Source organism: Canis lupus, chromosome 16 (genome assembly GCF_003254725.2).
Source record: "Canis lupus dingo isolate Sandy chromosome 16, ASM325472v2, whole genome shotgun sequence".
Lineage (NCBI taxonomy): Eukaryota > Metazoa > Chordata > Mammalia > Carnivora > Canidae > Canis > Canis lupus.
Genome location: NC_064258.1, coordinates 11,407,677 through 11,429,790, shown reverse-complemented (window position 1 = coordinate 11,429,790; position 22,114 = coordinate 11,407,677). Strand labels below are relative to the sequence as shown.

General features: G+C 55.0%; 1 protein-coding gene and 1 long non-coding RNA gene across 5 annotated transcripts in view; one reads left to right on the top strand and one right to left on the bottom strand.

Annotated features, from left to right (window-relative positions):
* Positions 1 to 1,209: 1,209 nt before the first annotated feature.
* LOC112651038 (uncharacterized) lies at positions 1,210 to 11,209 on the top strand. Its single transcript, XR_004805531.2, has 3 exons — positions 1,210 to 4,191; positions 6,016 to 7,187; positions 7,999 to 11,209. It is a non-coding gene; the product is annotated as an uncharacterized LOC112651038 (long non-coding RNA).
* Positions 11,210 to 18,990: 7,781 nt separating this feature from the next.
* Positions 18,991 to 22,114, bottom strand: part of RAMP3 (receptor activity modifying protein 3) — a 41,751-nt gene continuing 38,627 nt past the window's right edge. The window contains exons 4-5 of one of the 4 annotated variants that reach the window (XM_035699593.2): positions 19,911 to 19,978; positions 18,991 to 19,642 (exon numbers count right to left, since the gene is read on the bottom strand). In XM_035699593.2, coding sequence (XP_035555486.1) covers positions 19,627 to 19,642; positions 19,911 to 19,978 — 84 coding nt within the window. In that variant the 3' untranslated portion in view covers positions 18,991 to 19,626. Of the gene's footprint in view, positions 19,643 to 19,667; positions 19,979 to 22,114 lie in introns of those variants that run through there. The other 3 variants (XM_035699594.2, XM_049095132.1, XM_035699592.2) reach the window with 3 other exon arrangements.

Below are 22,114 nucleotides of genomic sequence, written 5' to 3'. Positions count from 1 at the left end.
CCCGGGCCCACCAGCTGTGCTTGTTTGTGGTCCTGCTTGGCATTGGCTGTGCTTCCCAGGACAGACATCCCCACCCCATACAATCCTTGGCGCACACATCTGCCAAACACAGCTCGAACCCTGAGCGTCTTTCCTCCTCTTCTTCCAGGCAAATGTGAAAGGTGTTTCAGAAGGTCACAGGGCCCAGCTGAGTCGGGATGTGACACTTTCCACTCAGGGCAGGGGGTCGAGCTCACAGGAGAGCGCCAGTGTGGACACAGAAGAGGCTGGAGGGTGAAGTCACATCAGCTCTGGGCACTGTGACACCAGGGCAGGTCACTGAGCCCCCGGAGGAAAGGGCTAGAAAGGGCCACAGGGCACAGAGACCCACCCAAATAGGCCGCGTTCGGAGGAGATGGGAAGGGCTGCAAGCCAGGCATAAGGAGGCATCTGCACCCTGACAGCGCCTCCAGCCCCACCGTCACCCAGGGCGGCCCCACCCCGGGCCGGTCAGGACTGTCCCCAGAAGGCAGCCAGGTTGACCAAGCCCCCATCCTCACCCCTCTGCCCCAGAACAACTCAGACTAGAACAAAATTGGTCAGGTCACAGAAATTTGGCTTCTTATTCGTCCAACCTTAAAGAGGAAGCAAAACAAAGGCATGACCCCTTGGACAGTAAATTGTCTCCGTGTCCGGAGAACTACGCGCTGAAGGACTGTCCTCCGGGCCTTCACAGCGGACAGAGAATGTGTGCACATCTCGGAGAAAGGGTCATCCTGTGAAGCTCGTGCGAAGTGGCCCAAAGGTCTGGGCGACTCTGTCTGGGGTGGACGCACAGAGAACGAAGGCCAGCGCCGAGGCCCGTCCCAGGAGGGACTGAGAAGCCGGCACCAGGGTGCATGTCCTATGGGCAGGAAAGGATTCGAAGTCCCCTGTCCCAGAATATAAATCGATGTCCTGCGTCCTCCACCTGGAAGGTGGCACCAAGCCACCCCACCTCGGCCAGCTTTCACTGTGGGCGAGGTTGGAAGGAACCCCAGCTGGGCCAGTCTCGTGGCACCCGCGTCTCTCTCCTGCCCACCCCTTCCACCAAGGCCGGATAGTCCATGTGGTGACACCTGAGACCAGGAGGAAGTTCTCCTAACCTGGGGCTACTCTTCATACACCAGTGTTTATGCTTCTAGATTCTGGATACTGTTAGTGGCAAACAGCAGGAACATGATTTGCAGGCTTTTCCATAAACTTTAACATCTGAAATAAATCAGAATTTGGTCTGTTTATAAATGCATACATACCATACTGTTCTTTGCTGTATTAATTAATGTATTTTTATTTCTGGTCTTTCCTGTTCCCCCATGGCCTGTCCCCCCAGAGAGCCACCAAGGATTTCTACCTTCACTGACCCAGGAAAGCCCAGCCTTCTAGAATGAGAGAGAGTGGGGATGCCGGTGGGGCAGGGAGCCCAGGACACAGGCCCTGGCTGATGGCCGGGAGGTGGGAGCGAGTGTGGAAGCCTGACCAGAGGGCGGGCAGCGCTGGGGCGGAGCCAAGTGCCTGTGGGAGCACCTGTGACAGCCAGCCTGCTGCACCTGCTGCTGTCAGAAAAGGTGAGCTGCGGTCACGCACATGTGGACCAACTGCGGCTGTGCTCAGCCCCCGAAGCCTCCAACAGGACGTGGCAGGTGCTACTGCCAGGGAGGGCAGGTCCCCCAAGGGTGTGGGTGGTGCCACGCGGACTGTAGTTGGGGAGGGGGACTTGAGTGGTGAGTTCATTCCACATGGATGCTACTCCCCATGTGCTCCTTGGAGATCGCCATGTGGACCCCCCAGGACATCCGCTCTGCGTAGAAGGATGAAGGCCCCACGTAGGCGAATCCGGCTGTGGTGGTCCCGGCCCAGGGCCCAGTCTGCAGGGCCTTCCCAGGGGCATCCATGCGGCCACTGCTTGTAACCGTCTCCGTGTCCTGCTGCCTGTGGCAGGTGCGCATGTGGAAGGGGACTGCGATGAGACATGGCTGAGGGTGGGGATGAAGATCTGTGCCCTCGGCTATTAGCTGTCCTGGAAACACAAGAGATGATCTGGTTCAGAAGGACAGCTCTTGGGGTGCCTGGGGGGCTCAGGGGGTGAGGTATCTGCCTTCAGCTCAGGTCATGATCTCAGGGTCCTAGAATCGAGCCCACATGGGGCTCCCTGCTCCATGGGGAGTCTGCTCCTCCCTCTCCCTCTGCCCCCCACCTTGTACTCCTTCTCTCTCAAATAAATTAATTAAAAATTTAAAAGGACAGCACCCAGGGAATCCACAGCGTCGCATTTTACAGGCGTATCCCCTGCAGTCTCCATGAAGAGATGCTACTAGGCACTCATATAGGGTTTCCAAGACAGCAATAAGCCCCCCACAATGCTTTGAATTCAAACAGGCCAACATATTAAGAAAAATTCTCAGTTCAGTGGATGGCGGAGGGCAGAAACGGGCAGGCGGGCAGCAGAGCCACCGCCAAGTTTCCAAGGCTGGGTCTGAGCTGCAGGTCTTGGAGAAACATGATTCCTAAGAAGAGAGAGGCTCGCAGAAGCCAGAAATACTAGAACATTCCCAGGACATGTGAAGGGTGTCCGAGTACTCTGCAGATGCAGGATAACTAAGGGCTTCGTTTCAGGTCGCACATCACAGCCCGTCTGCGCACAATGAACCCGTCTTGACCATCTTGGTGGGAGGCTCACTGCTCCTCATGCCCCAGCCCTCGCGGCAGCGTGGAATGTGGGCAGGCTGGCGTTCACCTTCTTGGGAAATCGAGCAATTTGAACTTCCTGAGTTTCCCATTTGGTTTTACGAGTCACAATCATTTCCACTAAAGGTTGAAGACCCTGATGGTGTAACCGCGTGTTCAGCTGAATCGAATTGTAATAACCAGTGGTTCTGGCCGGTGTCCAGCGGGGTGTCGCACGCACGGGGGCCCGGGTCACCTCTCCCACAGACGCGGACGCCAGTGGTGACCCCGTGACCTAGGCAGACGGATCCCTTCCAAGGTGCCTCGCTGGCTCCCAGTCCTGAGTGGGCAGTGATCCTTGATTTCCTGGGAACTCTCAGAGACCCGAAAAGTCTGCACGGACAGAGGGGAATGACTACCTGGAACACAGGTACCAGGGACACACGCTTGTCCATCTAAAAACAGATTTGCTCTTTCCCAGGACAGGGGCCTCGTGCGCAGGCCTGTCATGTATGCCGAGAGGGGGACACCGCACCCCAGCACCACGGACGAGCCGCCTGAACTGCGGCAGCTTCCCCTCCTCTCGCCCGCATGTCACCGCATCAAAGGCCACTTCTCCAGGATACCTTCACCCTGACAAACCGCATCTGCAGCAACCTTATCTCTGAATCGGGCCCCTCCTGGGTCTGGCAGAAACACACCCAGCAGCAGTACCCGGCACAGGGCAGCAGGTGTGGCCTCGGGCAGTGTCCCTGGGAGGCCAGTGGCTATGCCCCGGGACTTTCAGGTAGGCATCAAGGTGCGGGGTAGGGGGTGAGGAAGGTCCTATCACGGAGTGGGGGGTGGGGAAGGTCCCATAAGGGGAAGGGGAGGGTGAGGAAGGTCCCATCACAGGCAGAGGCACCAGAGACGGGCCCAGTCCCCCCATAGAGCCTGGGGGCCACTCCCTAAGAGGATGTAAGGCAACCAATTAAGCTAAAATGGGGTTTCCTGGAGGAGCCTCCCCCCGGGAGCGAGTGCACCTTTGGGGGGCAGGCAGAGAGCAGGGGAGGGTCCCGCGCAGCCGGACGTGCCCCAGGGGATGCCCAGGGCGAGGGCCTTGGAAGCCCTCCTGGGGTTGGGCAGGAGCCCCCAAGGGACCCAGAAGTGAGGTCGCAGCGATACCCGCTCTGGCTGCATCGGCGGGAAGGGCCTGAGTCACTCACTCGACTGGCGCTGCCCCCGGAGCACAAGGAAGCCGGCGACCGACCGGTCAGGCCTCCGGGGACTGTCTGCACTCCGGAGGCTTCGAGGAAAACTTTCTCCGCCCTGCGGAAGGGCCTCGCCCTCCCATGTTTCCTGGAAAGTGAGCAAGACTTTCCTGAGCTGGTCCGTTTGGCTGAGAACGTTCCTGCGGACCATTCCCTTTAACCACGAGACTGGATTCCGTCCAACAGAAGCTCCTGGAGGCAAGGAAAGTCCTCGCTTCGAGGACGCGGCCCCACGTGGCCCCACGCACGGTGCAAGGTGAGCACGGGCCCCAGCGGAGGGCTGTGAGCTGGGCGCAGGGTGACAGCCCCGGGGACGCTCGCCTCCAGAGCGCGCGGGGTGAGGCGGAGAGCAGACGACCAGGAGGCCCGGAGCCCCGACCTCAGGCGGAGCAACACCCCAACGGTGGCCGGCGAGGGCTCCCTGGGGGCATCTCCTGCTGCTCCTCTGCCCTGATCACACCCTCCAGCCCCGGGGAGGACAGCGCCTCCTGCCCTGCAGGTGTCACTCCTGCCACCCAGACCAGGAGGGCCTGACTCATCTGCCTTCTACCCTTGCTGGCACACACTGAACCCCCTCCTTTGTCAAAGGAACTCCAACTTTATTTGGGGCGCCCATGGGCCCCTATGCAGATGCCCTCTCCCAGACTCCCTGAAAACTGGGAGTGGCCATAAAGAGCCCAGACTCTGAGACCCTGGGGAATGTCTGCTGATCTCCTAAGAAAAAAGGCAGGCCCAGCTGTGTGCACAAATGACCCACTTCCTGGGATGTGGCTCATGTAGACACCCACCGTACCCCCGGAACCGGGATCTCAGGCTGCAGACAGCCTGGCACATGCCAGCAGCAGGGCCATGAGCTATGAACCTCTCCCAGACTTCCCAGACTTCCCACACTGTGCCCCCTGGGCCGGCCCCAACCCCCATCCCTGCACCTTGTGCCCCAGGACTGGCCCCTGACCTCCACTCCCTGCATCGTGTGCCCCCTGGACCGGCCCCTGATCCCCGTCCCCTGCACCGTGTGTCCCTGGGCCGACCCTGATCCCTGTCCCCTGCACCGTGTGCCCCTGGGCCAGCCCTGACCCCTGTCCCCATCCCCTGCATCATGTGCCCCCTGGACTGGCCCCTGATCCCCGTCCCCTGCACCGTGTGCCCCTGGGCCGGCCCTGATCCCCGTCCCCTGCACCGTGTGCTCCCTGGGCTGGCCCTGACCCCCGAGCCTGCACTGTGTGCCCCCTGGACTGGCCCTGACCCCTGAGCCTGCACTGTGTGCCCCCTCGGCTGGCCCCTGACCCCCATCCCCTACACCGTGTGCCCCCTGGACTGGCTTCTGATCCCCATCCCCTTCACCGTGTGCCCCTGGACCAGCCCCTGACCCCCATCCCCTCACCATGTGTCCCTGGACTGGCCCCTGAGTTCTGCCCCCTCATCCTGTGCCCTTGGACCAGCCCCTGATCCCCTTCCCCTGCACCGTGTGCCACTGGACCAGCCCCTGACATCCATCACCTGCATCGTGTGCCCCTGGACTGGCCCCTGACCCCCACCCCCTACACTATGTGCCCCTGGATGGGTTCCCAACCCCAGCCCTGCACTGAGCACCCCTTACAGCTGCCATATGCCTCCAGGCCAGCACTAAACACCACCACCCTCAGTGGCACCCTGAAAATAAAACTTTCTCTCTGTTTACTGGCATCCCAAGCTCCATGTTCTAGGATATTTTTAAAGCTTGAAGAACAAGGACGCTTTTGCTCTCACGCGAACAATTTGGCCCGTTACCTCCTGTTTGCCGATGCTGACAGGTCTGTCTCCAGAGAGACTCAGGTCAGACCTCCCATTTGAGCCGCACCCCCGCCCGGACTACCACCGCCTGTAGTCCCTGCTAGTCCACGGCTCAGAGACCAGAGGGATGAGAGCTGGGGTGTGAGACCCTGAGATGCCAGCTGGGGGAACACGGTCCCTTCTGTCTTGGCGGAGGCCTCCCGGGTTATCTACAGAACAGGCTCAGCCTGCACGTGGGGTTCACTGGGAGCCCAGGATAAAGACCCATGTCGCTCCCTCAGCTCTGCTGGCACCCACCTCCCAACAGGCCTGAGAAGTGTTTGCGGAATGAATGCATGAGCTTGCCCAGACTTTCACACAGAAGGCCGTCTGCTGTCCTGTGCACGCCGGCCGTGGAGCCCGGGCTCTGTGTCCGGACCCGCCATCCGCCAAGCAGAGGGCTCTCCGCCCTGGGGACACATCACGAAGCAGCAGGTGCGGAGTTCTGGGGAGGACAGCTCAGCTGCCACAACAGGCAGCCTCATTAACGCCCTGAGGCTCCTTGAGGATAAGGAGGACCCTCCAACAGCACAGGGCTTAGGGGCACCAACCCCCTGTGGTCGAAAATTCACATTTCACATTTGGCTCCCCAGAAGTTGGCGGCAGGGCCCCTGAGGAGCCGATGCCCAGGGCTGGCTGTCTACAGGGACTCTCTGAGGGGAGGGGGATTTCTGCCCAGAGTCACCGTGCAGCCCTCCAGCTGGGGGTCCCATAGCCGGGCTTTTGTCCCAGGCCCCGCCACCCCCTGGCCTTGCACACCCAGCCCTGCCCCTGCGGGAAGGAGGGGTCAAGGGTGGGCTGGAGGGCCGCCTGCCCCCTGGAGAGACCACCTACTCACTGTACGCCCCGAGTGCAGGCCTTGCAGTTCGCTTGGCAGACTCAGAAGCGCCGCCGCCGCTCATCTCCTTGTGGAGGGGCATCCAAGTCACCTGGCTAAGGGCTGGCACGGGCATTGGCTCACCCCCGGCCCCTTCCGTGGAGTGGCGCTCAGCCGCGCCACGCGAGGCCTGGGGGAGGTGGCCAGAGGGACCCAGGGCGTCCAGGGTCTGCTCCCGTCTATGGCGCACTTGGAGGGGCCGCTGCGGGCCCAAGCGTGTCTGCACATGCTCCGAGAGCCCTGGACAAATGCCAGGCCTGCCACACCGCCAGCCATAGCTCTGCCCACCGTGCCCTGGGCCCGCACCTGACACGCTGTCCATCGGGAAGCCCCCGGCTCCAGGAGGAAGATGGCACTGCTGGCAGGGGTCGGGGGGGCGGCGTGTCCAGTGTGACTCAACACACACCGCCTGCAGCCCAGGGACTTCCCGAGGTCAGGAAAGGCAGGGCGCCTGAGAATACACGTTTCCTGACGGCGCACAGACAGCCCCACAGCCACTTTCCCTCCTGCCACGTGGAGGCCACCTCTGAGACCCCAGCCCAGAAGACACCAAAGTGAGCCAGGTGAGGAATCACCCCTAGTGTAAGGGTGACCCTCAGCTGTGGGTGTGACCCTTGGGTGTGGGTGTGACCTCAGGTGTAGGGGTGTGACACTCAGATGTGGGGGTGACCCCAGGTGTGGGGGTATGACCCTCAGGTGTGGGGGTGTGACCCTCAGGTGTGGGGGTGACCTCAGGTGTAGGGGTGTGACCCTCAGGTGTGGGGTGTGACCCTCAGGTGTGGATATGGCCCTCAGGTATATGAGGGTGACCCTCAGGTGTGGGGGTGACCCTCAGGTATGTGGATGTGGCCTCAGGTGTGTGGGGGTGACCCTCAGGTGTGTGAGGGTGACCCTCAAGTGTAGGAGTGTGACCCTCAGGTGTGGGGGTGACCCTCAGGTATGTGGATGTGGCCCTCAGGTGTGTAGGGGTGACCCTCAAGTGTGTGAAGGTGACCCTCAGGTGTGGGGGTGATCCTCAGGTGTGGATATGGCCCTCAGGTATATGAGGGTGACCCTCAGGTGTGGAGGTGACCCTCAGGTATGTGGATGTGGCTTCAGGTGTGTGGGGGTGACCCTCCGGTGTAGGAGTGTGACCCTCAGGTGTGTGGATGTGGCCCTCAGGTGTGTAGGGGTGACCCTCAGGTGTGGGGGTGACCCTCAGGTGTGGGGGAGACCTGAGTGTGAAGGGAAGATGTGCCCTTCTGGGCTCACTGGGCAGAATGTCCTGGTGGAATAGCGGGAGGCAGACAAGGCTCCTGGCAGGAGCCCCGCCCCGCCGCCTTGGGGACCCTAACGCGTCGCTGTCACATGCTTCCCACCATTCTCTGTTCACAGGAAAGAAAAGCAGCCACCGCTCCCATCGGACTGGGCGGCACCAGTCTGGTCCAGAGGCAGAGCCGCGGTGCCCACATGGTGCCCACACCTGAGCATGGCCCGCATCCCGTGACAGCCCGCGCTCACAGCACCCACGGTGTTACGATGCCCGGAGAGCCGGGACAGTCCCTCCCCTCCACGGGGGAGGAAGCACGGCCACCGGCTCGTGCAGCGGAGCCTGGAGCCCGCACCAAGCCATCGGGGAACCAAGGTCCTGAGAAGCAGAATGTCTGAGAACAGCTTGTCCTCAGCAGCTGATTCAGACCATGCTTCTCCCACCCACAGGCAGGACGCCCGAAACACAGTGCACTTGAAGATGTGGCCTTGGCAAAGCCCAGGCCTTTCCCAGACTCCGTTTCCATCTCCCCATCTATGGCTTCTGTGCGGGGTTGAACCAACCAGGGCTCCCCAAAACGCCTACCCCACCCCAAGTGTCTGGGGTCTGACCGCCATGGAAAAGCAGCAGGTCGCCCAGCAAGCGGATCCTAGGTGGGCTGATCTCAGACAGTCTAGGAGGTCAGCTTGAGGTGGGAAGCTGCAGGGCGCCAGGGGGCCAGAGGGCAGCCCGCCACGCCCGGGCTCTGTCCTGAGGTCACGGGCACAGCCTCCCTGGAGACAGAGGTCCCCCATCGGAAGCACAGGCATCTGCCCTGCAACTGGCAACAACCGGGAACATTCTGCTGTGGGCTACATACCAGAAATGCAGGGGTTGGAAGTAGCCATCCTGGAAGGCTTTCCATGAGGTGATTTGTCTCTCTCGGGAAGGAGTCCAGCCCTGAACAGTAGGGTTCCAGGAGCGAAGCCTGGGCCACCTGGGCCCAGCCTTCCTAGCTCTGAAGCTAGGGGGCCCCGCCCGCCCGGGAGCAAGAGACCACATGTGGGGAACCAGCCCAGCATGCTGCCCCCAAGCGCGTGTGGAGCAACCACTTTGCTGGGGGAACACTAGTTCCTGGAAACACAAAGATCATGTGCACTTGCCTGCCTCCCAGGAGCTCGTAACCCAGCGTGTCCTGGCTTGGCCCTTGACAGCCGAGTGACAGGGGCCTAGACCAAGGGCCCAGACGAGGGTTTCTCTGCAGTAAGAAATGGGCCTGTTAATGCGGTTCCCCAACCCGAAGGTCGTCACGCCCATCCCGAGGGGAAGGTCCAGTGGGAAGTGGACACCGTGCTCTGCAAGATGAGGGGAAGGACGAAACCAAGTCCAGGGAAGGGTGGGCCGCAGTCTTGGCCAGCACTCAGGAGCAGCTACCCCCAGGGTCAGGCCCACTGGGTGGGTGCATCTGCGGGACCCCTTGTCCCCCAGCCCCCAGGAAACCATGCCTTGTGCTTCTGCCATGAGTTTCTGCCCCATGTCTAGCTGTCTGAAACTCATTATCATGAATTGCTGTGGAATTTTGGTTTACACACCTGTGTGAAGACTCCCCTTGATTCTGTGCATATGGTGATTTTCATTCTTTTTTTTTTTTTTTAATGTGAAACCAACCTTGCATTCCTGGGATCAAACCCGCCAGGTTAAGACGTGTTAAGGATCTAAGATGTAGACCCTTGCTCTACATAGCTGGATGCTATCTGTGACGTATCGTCAACAACTTTTGCATCTATATTTACAAGGGATATTGATCTATGGCTTTCTTTTCTTGTAATTCGCTTGTTATGTATCTGAGCTCCACTGTTCCTATAAAATGAGTTAGAAAGCATTCCCTACTCCTTGATTTTATTAGTTTAAAACTGCTGTTAAAGCTCCCTTAAGGGATCCCTGGGTGGTGCAGCGGTTTGGCACCTGCCTTTGGCCCAGGGTGCGATCCTGGAGACCCGAGATCGAATCCCACATCGGGCTCCCAGTGCATGGAGCCTGCTTCTCCCTCTGCCTATGTCTCTGCCTCTTCTCTCTCTCTCTCTATGTGACTATCATAAATAAATAAAAATTTTTTAAAAAGCTCCCTTAAGTATTTTTTAAGATTTTTTATTTATGTATTAGAGAGAAAGACAGAGAGAGAGAGAGCATGAGCAGGGGGGAGGCACAGAGGGGGATGGAGAAGCAGGCTCCCCCACTGAGCAGGGAGCCCGGACACAGGCCTCCATCCCCGGACCCTGAGATCACGACCTGAGCTGAAGGCAGATGCCTCACTGACTGAGCCCCCAGATGCCCCTTCCCTTAAGTATTTGATATGATTTACCAGTGAACCCATCAGGCTCCAGAGTTTTTCTTTCTAGGAAGGTTTTTTATTAAGAATTCCATTTCAGGGCACCTGGCTGGCTCAGTGGGAAGAGCCTGCAGCTCTTGGTCTCAGGGTCATGGGTTCAAGCCCCTCGTTGGGTGTAGAAATGACTAAATAAATAAACAAACTTTAAAAAAAGAATTCCGTGTCTTACACAGCTATGGGCTACTCAGATTGACCATTAATTCTTGTGCCTGTTTTCATAAACCATGTTTTCAAAGAATTTGTTCTTGGATCTGACTTGTCAGACTTACCAGCATCAGTTTGCTTGTATCATTTCCATATTATCCTCCCAATGTCTGCAGGATCTCTTATGATGGCCCCTCTCTCCCAGATGCCAATAAATTTTGGATTCTTTCTTTCCCTTTTCATCATTCTTGCTAGGATTTTGCCAATGTTGGCAAGCTCTTCGGAGAGTCAACTCTCGGCTCTACTGATTCCAGAAGGTCATCTGCCTTCTTTTCCCTGATTTCTTGTCTGTAGTATTTCCTGCCTTTGACTTATTTGGGGGTTAATTTGCCTCTTTTCCCTAGCTTCTTCTGATGGAATCATATCAATTTAGAATTTTAATTCTTTTCTGATATGAGCACTCGAGGTTCAATTTCTACTCAACACGGCTTTGGCACGTCGCACAAACTGATGTGTTTATGTTTAGATGAGACATTTCCTAAGAATTGCCCTGGGATTTTTTTTTTCTCTGACCTGTGGATTCTTTAAAACAATTTTTCTCATTCATTTGAGGAATATAAAAAAATAGTGAAAGGGAATAAAGGGGACAGGAGAAAAAAATGAGTGGGAAATATCAGAAAGGGAGACAGAACATGAGAGACTCCTAACTCTGGGAAATGAACAAGGGGTGGTAGAAAGGGAGGTGGGTGGGGGGTGGGGGTGACTGGGTGACAGGCACTGAGGGAGGCACTTGATGGGATGAGCACTGGGTGTTATGCTATATGTTGGCAAATTGAACACCAATTTTTAAAAAAGGTAAAAAAATAAAAATAAAAATAAAACAGTTTTGCTTAATTTCCAAATAGTTTGGGGATTTTCTAGATATCTTACTGGCCTTTAATTCTATCATGGTAAGAAAACACCCTGTATGTGAATTTAATTTTACGGAGGCTTGTTTTATACTCAGATGGGTAGTCTGCACGAGGACGCCATTCGCCCTCCCGAGCGTCTGTTTAAAACAAATCTAAAGTTTTACTGATTTGTTGGCCTGAGTGGTTTGTCCCTAAGAGAAAGAGGGGCATTGAGTATCTCCAATCACAGGACTCCAAACTCTCCTCCTCAAATAACCTGAAGTATCTATGAAATTTCTATGCAAAAACCATACCCTCCCTGTTGCTTGGGAAGAAAGCATGCCAAGACTGCAAAAATGTTAACGATGCTAGAATTAAAATAAAAAATGAATTTAAAGGCTGAAAACTGCCTGTCAGTAAGAAGAGGAAAAGCAGCAAGCCCCCGGGGCCCAGCCCGCCCTCAGCCCCCAGCTCCCAGCTGGACTGAGGCTGCAGGAGGCGCGGCCATGGGGACCCGGACCCAGCAGCCCTGAAAATGCAACCTCTCAGGCCAGCAGCTCATCAGAGAAAGCAGAAGTGGAATCAGCTCTCCTCCCCGAAGCCTGAGGGAAAGGAGGAAGGTCCACTGGCATCTGGGTGAGGAAAGGAGCGGCGTGAGTGTGGGTGGCCCCGGCCCCATGCAAAGCCTCCCTTGAAGGACCGCGATCCCCAGACTGACAGGGAAGCTGAGGTCTCACTACCAACCCCGTGCAGGAGATGGACAGGGGAGCTCAAACCCACAGACCACGCTCGGGAGCATCAGGAAAGGAACAGGGGGACAGCTGGGGACCCAGCGGTTTAGCACCGCCTTCAGCCCAGGGCCTGATCCTGGAGCCCCAGGATAGAGTCTCGTGTCGGGCTCCCTGCGTGGAGCCTGCTTCTCCCTCTGCCTGGGTCTCTGCCTCTCTCTCTGTGTCTCTCATGAATAAATACATAAAATCTAAAAAAAAAAAAAAAAAAGGAAAGGAACAGAGACGCAGGAAGAAGAAGGAAACTGCACCTACACTCCAAACTGAGGTCACAGAGGCTGTGGTCATGTGGGTCTCAGGGTGCAGGCTCATGGAGGGTTGTGGTCATGTGGGTGTCGGGGTGCAGGCTCATGGAGGGCTGTGGTCATGTGGGTCTCAGGGTGCAGGCTCACGATGGCTGAGACACAGAGGGTTTCAGGGAGCAGAGGCACAGACCTCATAGTACTCTAGCAAATCCCCAGAAACACTGTCTCTCAGCCATAAGCAGGTGGACTTGGCGCCACTGGGTACACGGCTGCCGGTGAACCAGGCTGCCGTCCCTCGAAGCTGGCCAAGCGCAGAGCGGGGTGGTGCCTCCATAAGGGCTCCTGCCCCCCCTTAGGCAGAGACCCCCGCCAACAGCATCAGGCACAGAACGAGGGGGGTGACTGTGCAGGGCGGAGGGCAGGCCAGAGCCCCACTGTCCCCCGAGACCCCCGGCCCTGCGGAGGGCCAGGTTGGCATGAGCAGCCGAGCCTGCTCTCCCAGGAGCCTGGGCAAGGCTGGGCCACCTCACCGTGCGAGGCCACACTCAGTGCCACCCTGGCCCGCAGCCAGGGCCCTTGGCGCCCGAGACGCAGCAGAGGGGAGGGCGAGCCGTGCCCCCATCCAAGAAGAGGCGCTGGTGCCTCTCGTGCCCTGGTCACGCAGGGGTGGTCAGAGCAGTTGGGATCACATGATCAGGGGCTCAAGCTCGTCTCCACCACTAACAGGCTTGTGGACTCAGGGACGTCACCCAAGCACGCTGGGCTCTTAGTTTCCTTATCTGTAAAATAGCAATAAACACAGAACCTACCCTGAGGGTCACAGGGGGACCGCAGGATGCCGGCACTTGGGCACCATTCCCGGAACGCAGGAAGCACTCAGGAAGGATGTGCTATTATTATTCCAGGAAGCCAAGGTCCCACGTTTCTCCTCTGGTGGCTTTGTTGCCGGAAACCTTTTAATTTCCACCTTAAGGAGCTGCCAAGAGCCCTCCCTCCTCTGCCCCCTCCCCACCTCCCTGTCCCCCCTTCCTAACTGCTCCCATCCCCTGGGTCACCCCACTTTCTCCCAGGAGTCCTCTCATGGGGGCAGAAAGCCATCTCCCCAGCCCCCAATCCTGGGGTCCCCCAAACACATTCTGTGAATTGAAGAACTGTCAGAAAACAGGCAAGGGAAAGAGGAAAGGGAGGAATCGGGGTCCAGAATCTCCCAGATGCTTCCATCTTCCTGCCTGAGCCCTGTCCCGAGGCCGTCCCGCCTGTGAGGGACAAGGACCCGGGCTCCTACTCTATCCCAGGAGCTGGGCTCTCAGGAAGACGGTGCCTCTGCCCTCTCGGCCTGCAATTATGTTAGCCTTTTACTCTTTCAAAGAAATGTTATTGAGCACCTTCCTTCCTGAAGCTGCTGGATCAATCCACCTGTCATACATGTGGTTTTTTCCATGTCCCATGAAGGTCATGTCCCATGAAGTTACGGGCTGGAGGGGCAGGGGGCGCCAGCCGGCGATGGGGCCTCAGGACCACTGTCCCAGACTGGGCCCCCGCTGCCCTTGTACAGAAGAGCTGTGGCTCTTCCCTACGGCACAGCTGTCCCATTGTGTCGCTGAAGAAGGAGAACCAGAGAAGTTGGTGGCTTGTCCCAAGGGACCCTGTGAGACAGGAGTGAGGCAGGGCCCGCTCTGCCCTAAGCCAGAGTCTGCAAGGGCTGCCAAGACAAAGCACCACAAATCCGGAGGCTCTGGCAACATGAATTTATTCCTCATGGTCCTGGAAGCTGAAGCCCGAGATCCAGGGGTGGCGGGGCCCCTGTCCTGGGCGAGTAGATGGCCACCTTGTCCCCATCTCCTCCTCATTTCTGGGGAAGGGATGGGAAGCCATGGGGAGAAGCACACAGGTTCTGAGGAACAGGATCATTTTTGTCATTCCTCTTCAGCGTGGACATGCATTGATGTGCTCAGGCCCTTCCTGTCACATAAGAAGCCCTAGGGCCTTCTCCAGATGCTCTGGTGCAGACGGGGCTCACAGGGCAGCTGGGCAACAGGGTGCGTTCTGGATCCCCTGGAGGCCCTCCATGCCTCTGGGCCTCCCTCCGTGGGGCCCTAAGCCTACCTGCCATCCCCAGCAGTGAGACTACTGGCCTCTGCGCCTCAGGACTCCCACCCCAGGCCACAAGGATGCAGCTCAGATTCCTGCTGCGAGACAGCAGCCAGGGATGCAGACAAGCCTCAATACCTGAGAAAGGCTCCTGCCCTCCAGATGGAGCTCTTGGCTCTCGAGCTGGCACCTGCTCCAAACAGGTGGAGTGGGGGGATGGGGGGAGGGAATCCCTAGGAACCACAGAGGTGACTCGGGAACTCAAGGAACTCAAACCCTGAGAAGCTTCAAAACCCTCGCCAATTGCTGCGCTGGGGGAGGGGTGCCTAAAGCTCCCGGGTCCACCTGGCTTCTTGCTCACTATCACTGGGCACCCTGTCCAGGCCCCCTGGTCAGCGCACAGAGAAATCTGCTTGTGACAAAGGGCAAAGAACGCCATTTGCCTGCATCAGCCGTGGGCCTTCCTGGAACGTAGACGGTCCAGCTTTCTGGATGGTAGGGTCCTATGTTTGAGACATTTTATAAATGTGTCATTTAATTTTTTTTAAAAGATTTATTTATTCATTCATTCAGAGAGAGAGAGAGAGAGGCAGAGACAAAGGCAGAGGGAGAAGCAGGCTCTATGCAGGGAGCCCGACGTGGGACTCGATCCCGGGTCTCCAGGATCACACCATGGGCTGCAGGTAGCACTAAACCACTGTGCCACCGGGGCTGCCCTAAATGTGTCATTTTAAAGCCATGTCATTTTCTACTGCTACAGCCAGCTCTTCCCTGAATGATGGGAACTTGCCAATAAATGTTCTGGGTTTTTTTCCCAGAAATCTTTTCAGAGACTGGACACCAAAACAAGGCCCATCCCTGTAGTTCTGACCCAGAAATTCTGGAACAGGGTCTGCCCAGGTAGAAGGCAGGGGAGGGCAAGCCCCTGTTCAACAGGTGTAACAATCACATGGCCTCCAGGAGAATCCCGACCGCCCTCTTCCAGCTGGCCCCCCAAGGCAGGGGTCTCAGGCCACACATCTCACAAGCCTCGTGCACTCACCATCACAGAAGCCCCAGCGTGCACACACAGCCTTTCTCCTGCTCTGGTTTATCGGAGGTGTTCATACCCCATTTAAACAGTTTAATGAGGGTCATGCATTAAATCAACAGCCCTACCCTCTCCCATCGCCTCTTTCTCACTTTGACCTCTTGCAACCAATTATTCTGGTATTTCCCCAGCTTTATGAATACAACTGACATGTCACATTGTGTAAGTTGAGAGTATACAATGCAACAGTTCTGACGCATGGTGTACTTTATATGTGAATATATGTATAAAGCATAGTTGCTATGTCCACTTTATGAGGTATGTACACTACACTTTGTGAAGTAACCCATCACCGCACATGGTTACAGTTTTTTACAGTCCAAAAGTTTAAGATCTGCTCTCTTAGCAACTTTCAAATACGCAATACACAATTATTAACTACGCTGTGCATTAGATCTACGGAACTTATTCATCTTATAACTGGAAGATCCTTCCCTGTGGCCAACATCTCCCCACTTTCCTCACCCTGAGCCCCTGGAGACCACCATTCTACTTCCTGTCTCTCTGAATTCGGGTCCTCTTAGATTCCTCATATAAGTGAGATCATAAGGTACTTGTCTTTCTCTATCTGAATTATTTCACTTAGCATGATGCCCTCAAGCTCCAGCCATGGTCTTGCACATGGCAGGATGTCCTTCTTTTTACAGCTGGATTTTCTTCGTCTCCCTGAACACCATGATTTTGGGGATTTTTGGACTTCCACCATAAAGGAGGAAGATTTGGCTCTGTCTTGGCCCCTGTGACCCCAACACCCACATCCCCACCAGATCTCATCCTCCTTTGGGCCTCATAATATTTGACTGAGACCGGAGGCCAGGATCCCATCCTGAGAGCAGTGTGGAGCCAAGTGCAAACAAGGGTAGACTCCCCTTTCCTGGCCCCTTATCCCACATACACACACAGTCAGTGCAGTTCACAGATGGCCTCTATCTCTTCGAAAAGTGAGCACCTTCCTGGAGCCACGGATCCCAAGGCTCTGGTCGGGCACATCTAGACAAGGATGCCCTGGGGGTCCCTCTGCTCCTGGGGACTTCCTGTGCCCTGGCCCATGGTCCCACTGTCATGCCCACAGTGGGACTCGGGTACTCAGGTGCCTGTGTCCCTGATGACAGCCCTGGAGGTGGAGCCCTGCCAGGAAACATGCTGTGGGTCTGGGGTTTCTGTCAAGCAGGCTAGAAGTCTGTGTGAGAAGTCCCTGCCAGCCTCTCACTAATCTCCTTCCTGGGACATGGGGCCAGCTGTGCCCTCCCAGTCCACTTCTCATGCCTCTGCCTAGAGTGGCCTTCCCATCTCGAATGGCAAACTCCCCACCAGACCTCAAGGGCAGACTAGCACTTTCCCTATGAAGACTTCTTCCCCTTCTCGAGGACCCACCTCTGCTGTCAGCACCCACTTGGCCCCATTTGACTTGAGGCATAGCAGAGTCTCCCACGCTGTGGGTTGATTCAGTCTGGGGTCTATGTCCTTGGATGCATACAAGTTTCAAATGTTGATGCAGTCAAGTTTGTTTCTGTTTCTTTCCTTTTGTTGCCTGTTCTTTTGGTGTCATATCCCAGGAATCATCTCAAATCACATATCATGAAGCTTTTCCTGCATTTTTTTCTCCTAAGATCTCCACCTTTAGCTCTTACCTGTAGGACTTTGATCCACTTTGAGTTACTTTGTGTATATGGTGTGAGGTAGGGGCCAACTTCACTCTTTTGACTGTGGAGCCTTAGTTTCCCCAGGACTGTCATTGAAATCATGTTGTTTTACAGATCCACACGCCTAGAGTGGCCTCGAGAGCAAAGTGGCAAGACAAGTGAGGAAAAGACACCAGCGGTCCCCACCCTTTCCAGGAGAAAGGGCCCCTTCCTCTGTTCCTCTGGTCAGAGAGACTGTGGGAGCCGGCCTCCAGGATGGTGCCTAATTATCCCACATCACCCACATGCACAGCCCCATGTCATCCCCTACTTCACCTTACACCCAGGTTGGCCTGTATAGCTAGCAGAACGTGGCGGAAGTCATTTCTTTGAGGCCAGGACCCTGGCCTTAAAGACACTGCAGTTTGGGGCATCTGTGTGGCTCTGTCAGCTGAGTGTCTGCCTTCAGCTCAGGTCATGATCTCAGGGTCCTGGGATCGAGTCCTGCATCAGGCTCCCTTTGCCCCTCCCCCTGCTCGTGTGCTCACTCTCTCCTTCTCTCAAAAAAATAAATAAAATCTTAATAAATAAAAAAAAAAGCACTGCCGTTTGCATGCTGGGTATGCTGTTGTGCTCTCTTGCTCTTGTATCACTAGCTCCAGAGGAAGCCAGCCGCCCCGAAGAGGTGCATGTGGCGAGGAGCCGAAGCCTCTTGAGTACCACATGAGCGCTCCCCAGCTGGGGCTTCAGATGATGCAGGACCACCCAGCTGAGCCACTCCCAGGTCCCTGACTCAGAAACCCTGCAAGATAACCAGCGTGTGCTTCCCTCTGCCCGGTGGCCACCCAGCAATGGATGACTCACGTGGAGCTTACTTCCCCAGGGTCAAGGCCTGCCCGGCAGCACGACTCTGCAAACAAGGCTGGCAGAGCTGGAAGCAATAGACGAGAAAGAAAGATGAGGGATGCCCCCCTCCCATGGGTGGGGGGGGCTTCCACTGATGCTCTGTCTCCAAAAAGAGGAGCTCCTCCTGGAGGGTAGCCATCCATTTGGCAGAGCCCTTGGGCCCAACTCAGCCTCAATCCACAGCTAGAGGCAGTGGAGGAAGAAGGAAGCACAGACTCCGCCATGGGCCTGCATTCACTCTTTGGAGCCGTTGAGGCCCAACGGTCTGTGCAAGGCCTACTGCTGTTATCAGTGAGAGATGTCGCTTGGTGGGCTCACAGAAGCCACTCCGAATTCCGCAGCTTGTGCTGTGGTAGGAGTGAAACCCAATCCACTGTCCAGCATTCCCAGTTGAAGGACACGTATATCCTTCCCGACCTGCTGCTGCTCGAGCAAAGCTACAAGACATCCTCCTGGGTCTCTGACACTGGAGTTCAGCACCTGTCCAGGACTGCCCTCGGGCGGAGGGAATGCCTCCTCCTTCCACGGAGACCTCCAAGTCGCCCACCAAAAAGATGCATTCGTTTACTGTCACACCAGGACCCTGTCAACACACCCTACCAACACTTGACATTATCCATCTTTGTCATTTTCACGATAAATACTAATATCTCATTGTTTTAATTTCATATCTCTGAGACTTAGCTCCCTTCTTGTCCTTATGGGCTGTTTACATATCTGTTTGTAGTTCCTTTACTATTAATTGCCCATTTAAAAACCGGGTTGTCTTTTATCAACTCATTTATAGAAGCTCTTTATATACGTATATATACTAGATCTCAGTAGTTGTCCTATTTGGTTTATTTCTGGATATTTTAAAGTTCATGGCTATTGTGTATAGGGTATTTCTTCTATTAATTTATGTGTGAATATAGTTGTTTTATAAGTATTGACTTTGTATGCAGATTTTGCTTCAGGCCACCACCAAATCTCATTGGTTCTAATTATTTTTATTGATTTTCATGGATTTTCTAGGTAGACCATCATGTATCTACAAGTAATGGCAGTTTTGACCTTTCCTGTTCATTAAATGTCCCTTCTTTTTTATAGTCTTACTACAATGACTAGGATCCCCTCCCTAAGACTGAGTACCCGCCTCTAATGTGAGCATCTCTGTTTCGCTCCTGACAGTAGGAAGGATGTGTCTGAGGTCTCACCACTAGGACACACATGCCTGGGGGCTACCCGCCTGTGCTCCCCCCTTGTCCCCGTCCCACTCTGCTTAGATGGCACACATGCGGGGCTGTTCATTCCCTCTCCTCTGGAAGCTGAGAAGTGATACGCTTCATTCCCAGCCTCTCTTGCAGCTAGAGGTGCTCCCATGAGACAAATCTGGCTATGAGTCTCAGGGAAAAGCCCCGGAAGATGTGGATTTCCTGAATAAAAGATGCAATCCCAAAAAGAATATGCCTTTGCCCTCCCCCTACCCCTTGCTTCACTCCCGGATGCAGGCCGAATGCTTTGAGATGTGCAGCTGGGCAGGCTCCAGGAAGGAGGTAGTAATGCAGCCTCCTTCATGACATCCTCGGATCACGGCCCCAGACATAGCCCGTGCTCTTTTGTGGGATGGTCAGACGTTGAATGCACTGCAGAGGACACAGGAGAGACTCAGGAAACAAAGGTCATTGTACCTTTGGGGGCCCAGAGACAGGAAGCACAACACACCACATGGGTGGGGGGAGCACCAGGGTGGTCACATGACAGAAGCAGGAGTGAAGGGAGAGCCCAGACCAGAGTCTCTACTGGGTTTTCCACAGTAAAGGCAGGTCAGGGCAAGGTGAATGGCTTAAAATTGGCTACTTTGAATCATTCTAGCAGGTTCTAAACCACATGGGTGTCCCTAGCTGCTGGTACCTGGCCTGGGATGATGAAGACAGGGGTACTGCCTCCTTTGTCCAGATAGAGTCTGGCTCTGGATTGGCCTGTTTGCAGAACAAAGACATGCGTCCACTGGGCCCTCCTGCTCCAGGAACCAACTAAACTAGGAGAGTCAGTCATAGACTGACTCTCCTAGTTTAGTTGGAGACCCATTATGGTCTCATAATATATATATGACAAAAATAAAAATAAAATATAAATATAATATATATGTGTATATATAATACGACAAAAAATTGTTTAAGCCATTTCTTGTTGGTCATACTCGGGCTGTCACCTTCAGCAGGGTGAATCCTAGCAGGTCAAGGTGACCCTGGCCATGTACCATTACTTAGAGAACTTCCTATCTTTGTCTGTGATCCAGGACAGTTTATACATCACGTAGGATCGTGATAAAAACTACTCATAAGGGGAAGCCCGGGTGGCTCAGCAGTTTAGCGCCGCCTTCAGCCCGGGGTGTGATCCTGGAGACCCGGGATCGAGTCCCACGTCAGGCTCCCTGCATGGAGCCTGCTTCTCCCTCTGCCTCTCTCTCTCTCTCTCTCTGCTTCTCATGAACAAATAAAATCTTTAAAAAAATAAAACAATTATGATTTCTATTTTTCTTGCCTCTTGAACCCAAAATTATACAGAAAGGTGATTTTGTAATTTCCAAGTAAAAAGATTTTCTTTTCCCTCTCACTCCTTCCAACCCAAGAATGTAGCCAAAATCATTTCAACTTTTATCAGTTCCCCATGGGTATTTGAAAAAAATGAATATTTCCATTTGGAAAGGACAGATAGGTAGATGAGTAGATGATCAATAGATGGCAAGCATTAAATGTATATTATATCAAGCCTGTTCGTTTTTATACATCTCCACTTTTGATGTGTGTGTTTACTTGATCTTCTGATTTCTGAAAGCTTTGGCAGGTGGATGAGACTTCCGGACCACAGGGGACTGACTCCCGACCCAGCTGCCCCAGACACCCCCCTCGACATGCTCTCCCCAATTCACACCCAGGCTGGTCACACTCCCCATGACAGAGTAATCTGCAGCCACCTCCATTTCCCAGACTCACGGACAGGGACCCTCGAGGGCAAAGATGGTGTCTTTACAGACCCCACCCCTCATGGCACCCACCACCTAGCTAATTAGGGCTGGGTAACTGAGAGAGTATGTGTGCTTCCCAGATACCTTCTTTTTTTATTTTTTTAAGATTTTATTTATTCATGAGAGACATTTCATTTATTCATGAGAGACACAGAGAGAGGCAGAGACACAGGCAGAGGGAGAAGCAGGCTCCATGCAAGGAGCCCAATGTGGTACTCGATCCCAAGTCTCCAGGATCATGCCCTGGGCCGAAGGCAGCACTAAACCACTGAGCCACCCAGGCTGCCCCCAGATACCTTCTTGATCATCACTAATATCTATTTGGTGTTGATTCCTTGAGTGAGAGCTCAGTTCTCCAATGGTAGACTTAAAACAGTGCTCCTACAGGAATGCAAATCCATGAAAGGAAGAGACTCCTGTGAATGCACCATAGTGTGAGCACAGCCATAGAGCACACCTGCAAAAGCAATGATGTCATTGTTTTATCTTGCCCTGACTGTCCCCCAGCACGAATCGGGGCCAGTGAGAGACCCTTTCATACTTGCTGAGGTCGAAATATTTGTGTTCCCCCCAAACTCACGTGTTGAATTCCTAAGGCCCGATGGGATGACATTCACAGGTGGAGTCTTCATGAGTAAGATCAGCAACCTTACCAGAGACCCTAGAGTGCTCCCACCCGCCTCCCACCGGGAGGGGACACAGCGCGGGCATCTGGGAGCTGGAAGTGGGCCCTCAGCAGACACCTCAGAAATCTGTCAGCCAGATCTTGGACTTTCCAGCCCCTGGAACTATGAGAAATAGATTTCTGTTGTTTACAAGCCACCCAGCCTGTGGAATGTTCCTGCAGCCACCTAAATGGTCTAAAACAATATCCTTCTAAACAACCAAAACACTTAGAAACAAAAACATACAGAGCACAAAAGCTGAAGCCAAAGGAAGCAGTTTCTGAGACCCTGGTCTACCTTTGTGCCTGGTTACATCTGTTCACCATGTAGGGATGAGTGACCCGAGGCAACCCCAGGGAGGGCAGATGGCTGAGTGAGGCTGATTGTGGGGATGGACACAGAGCCCAGGCCAGCACAGCCCC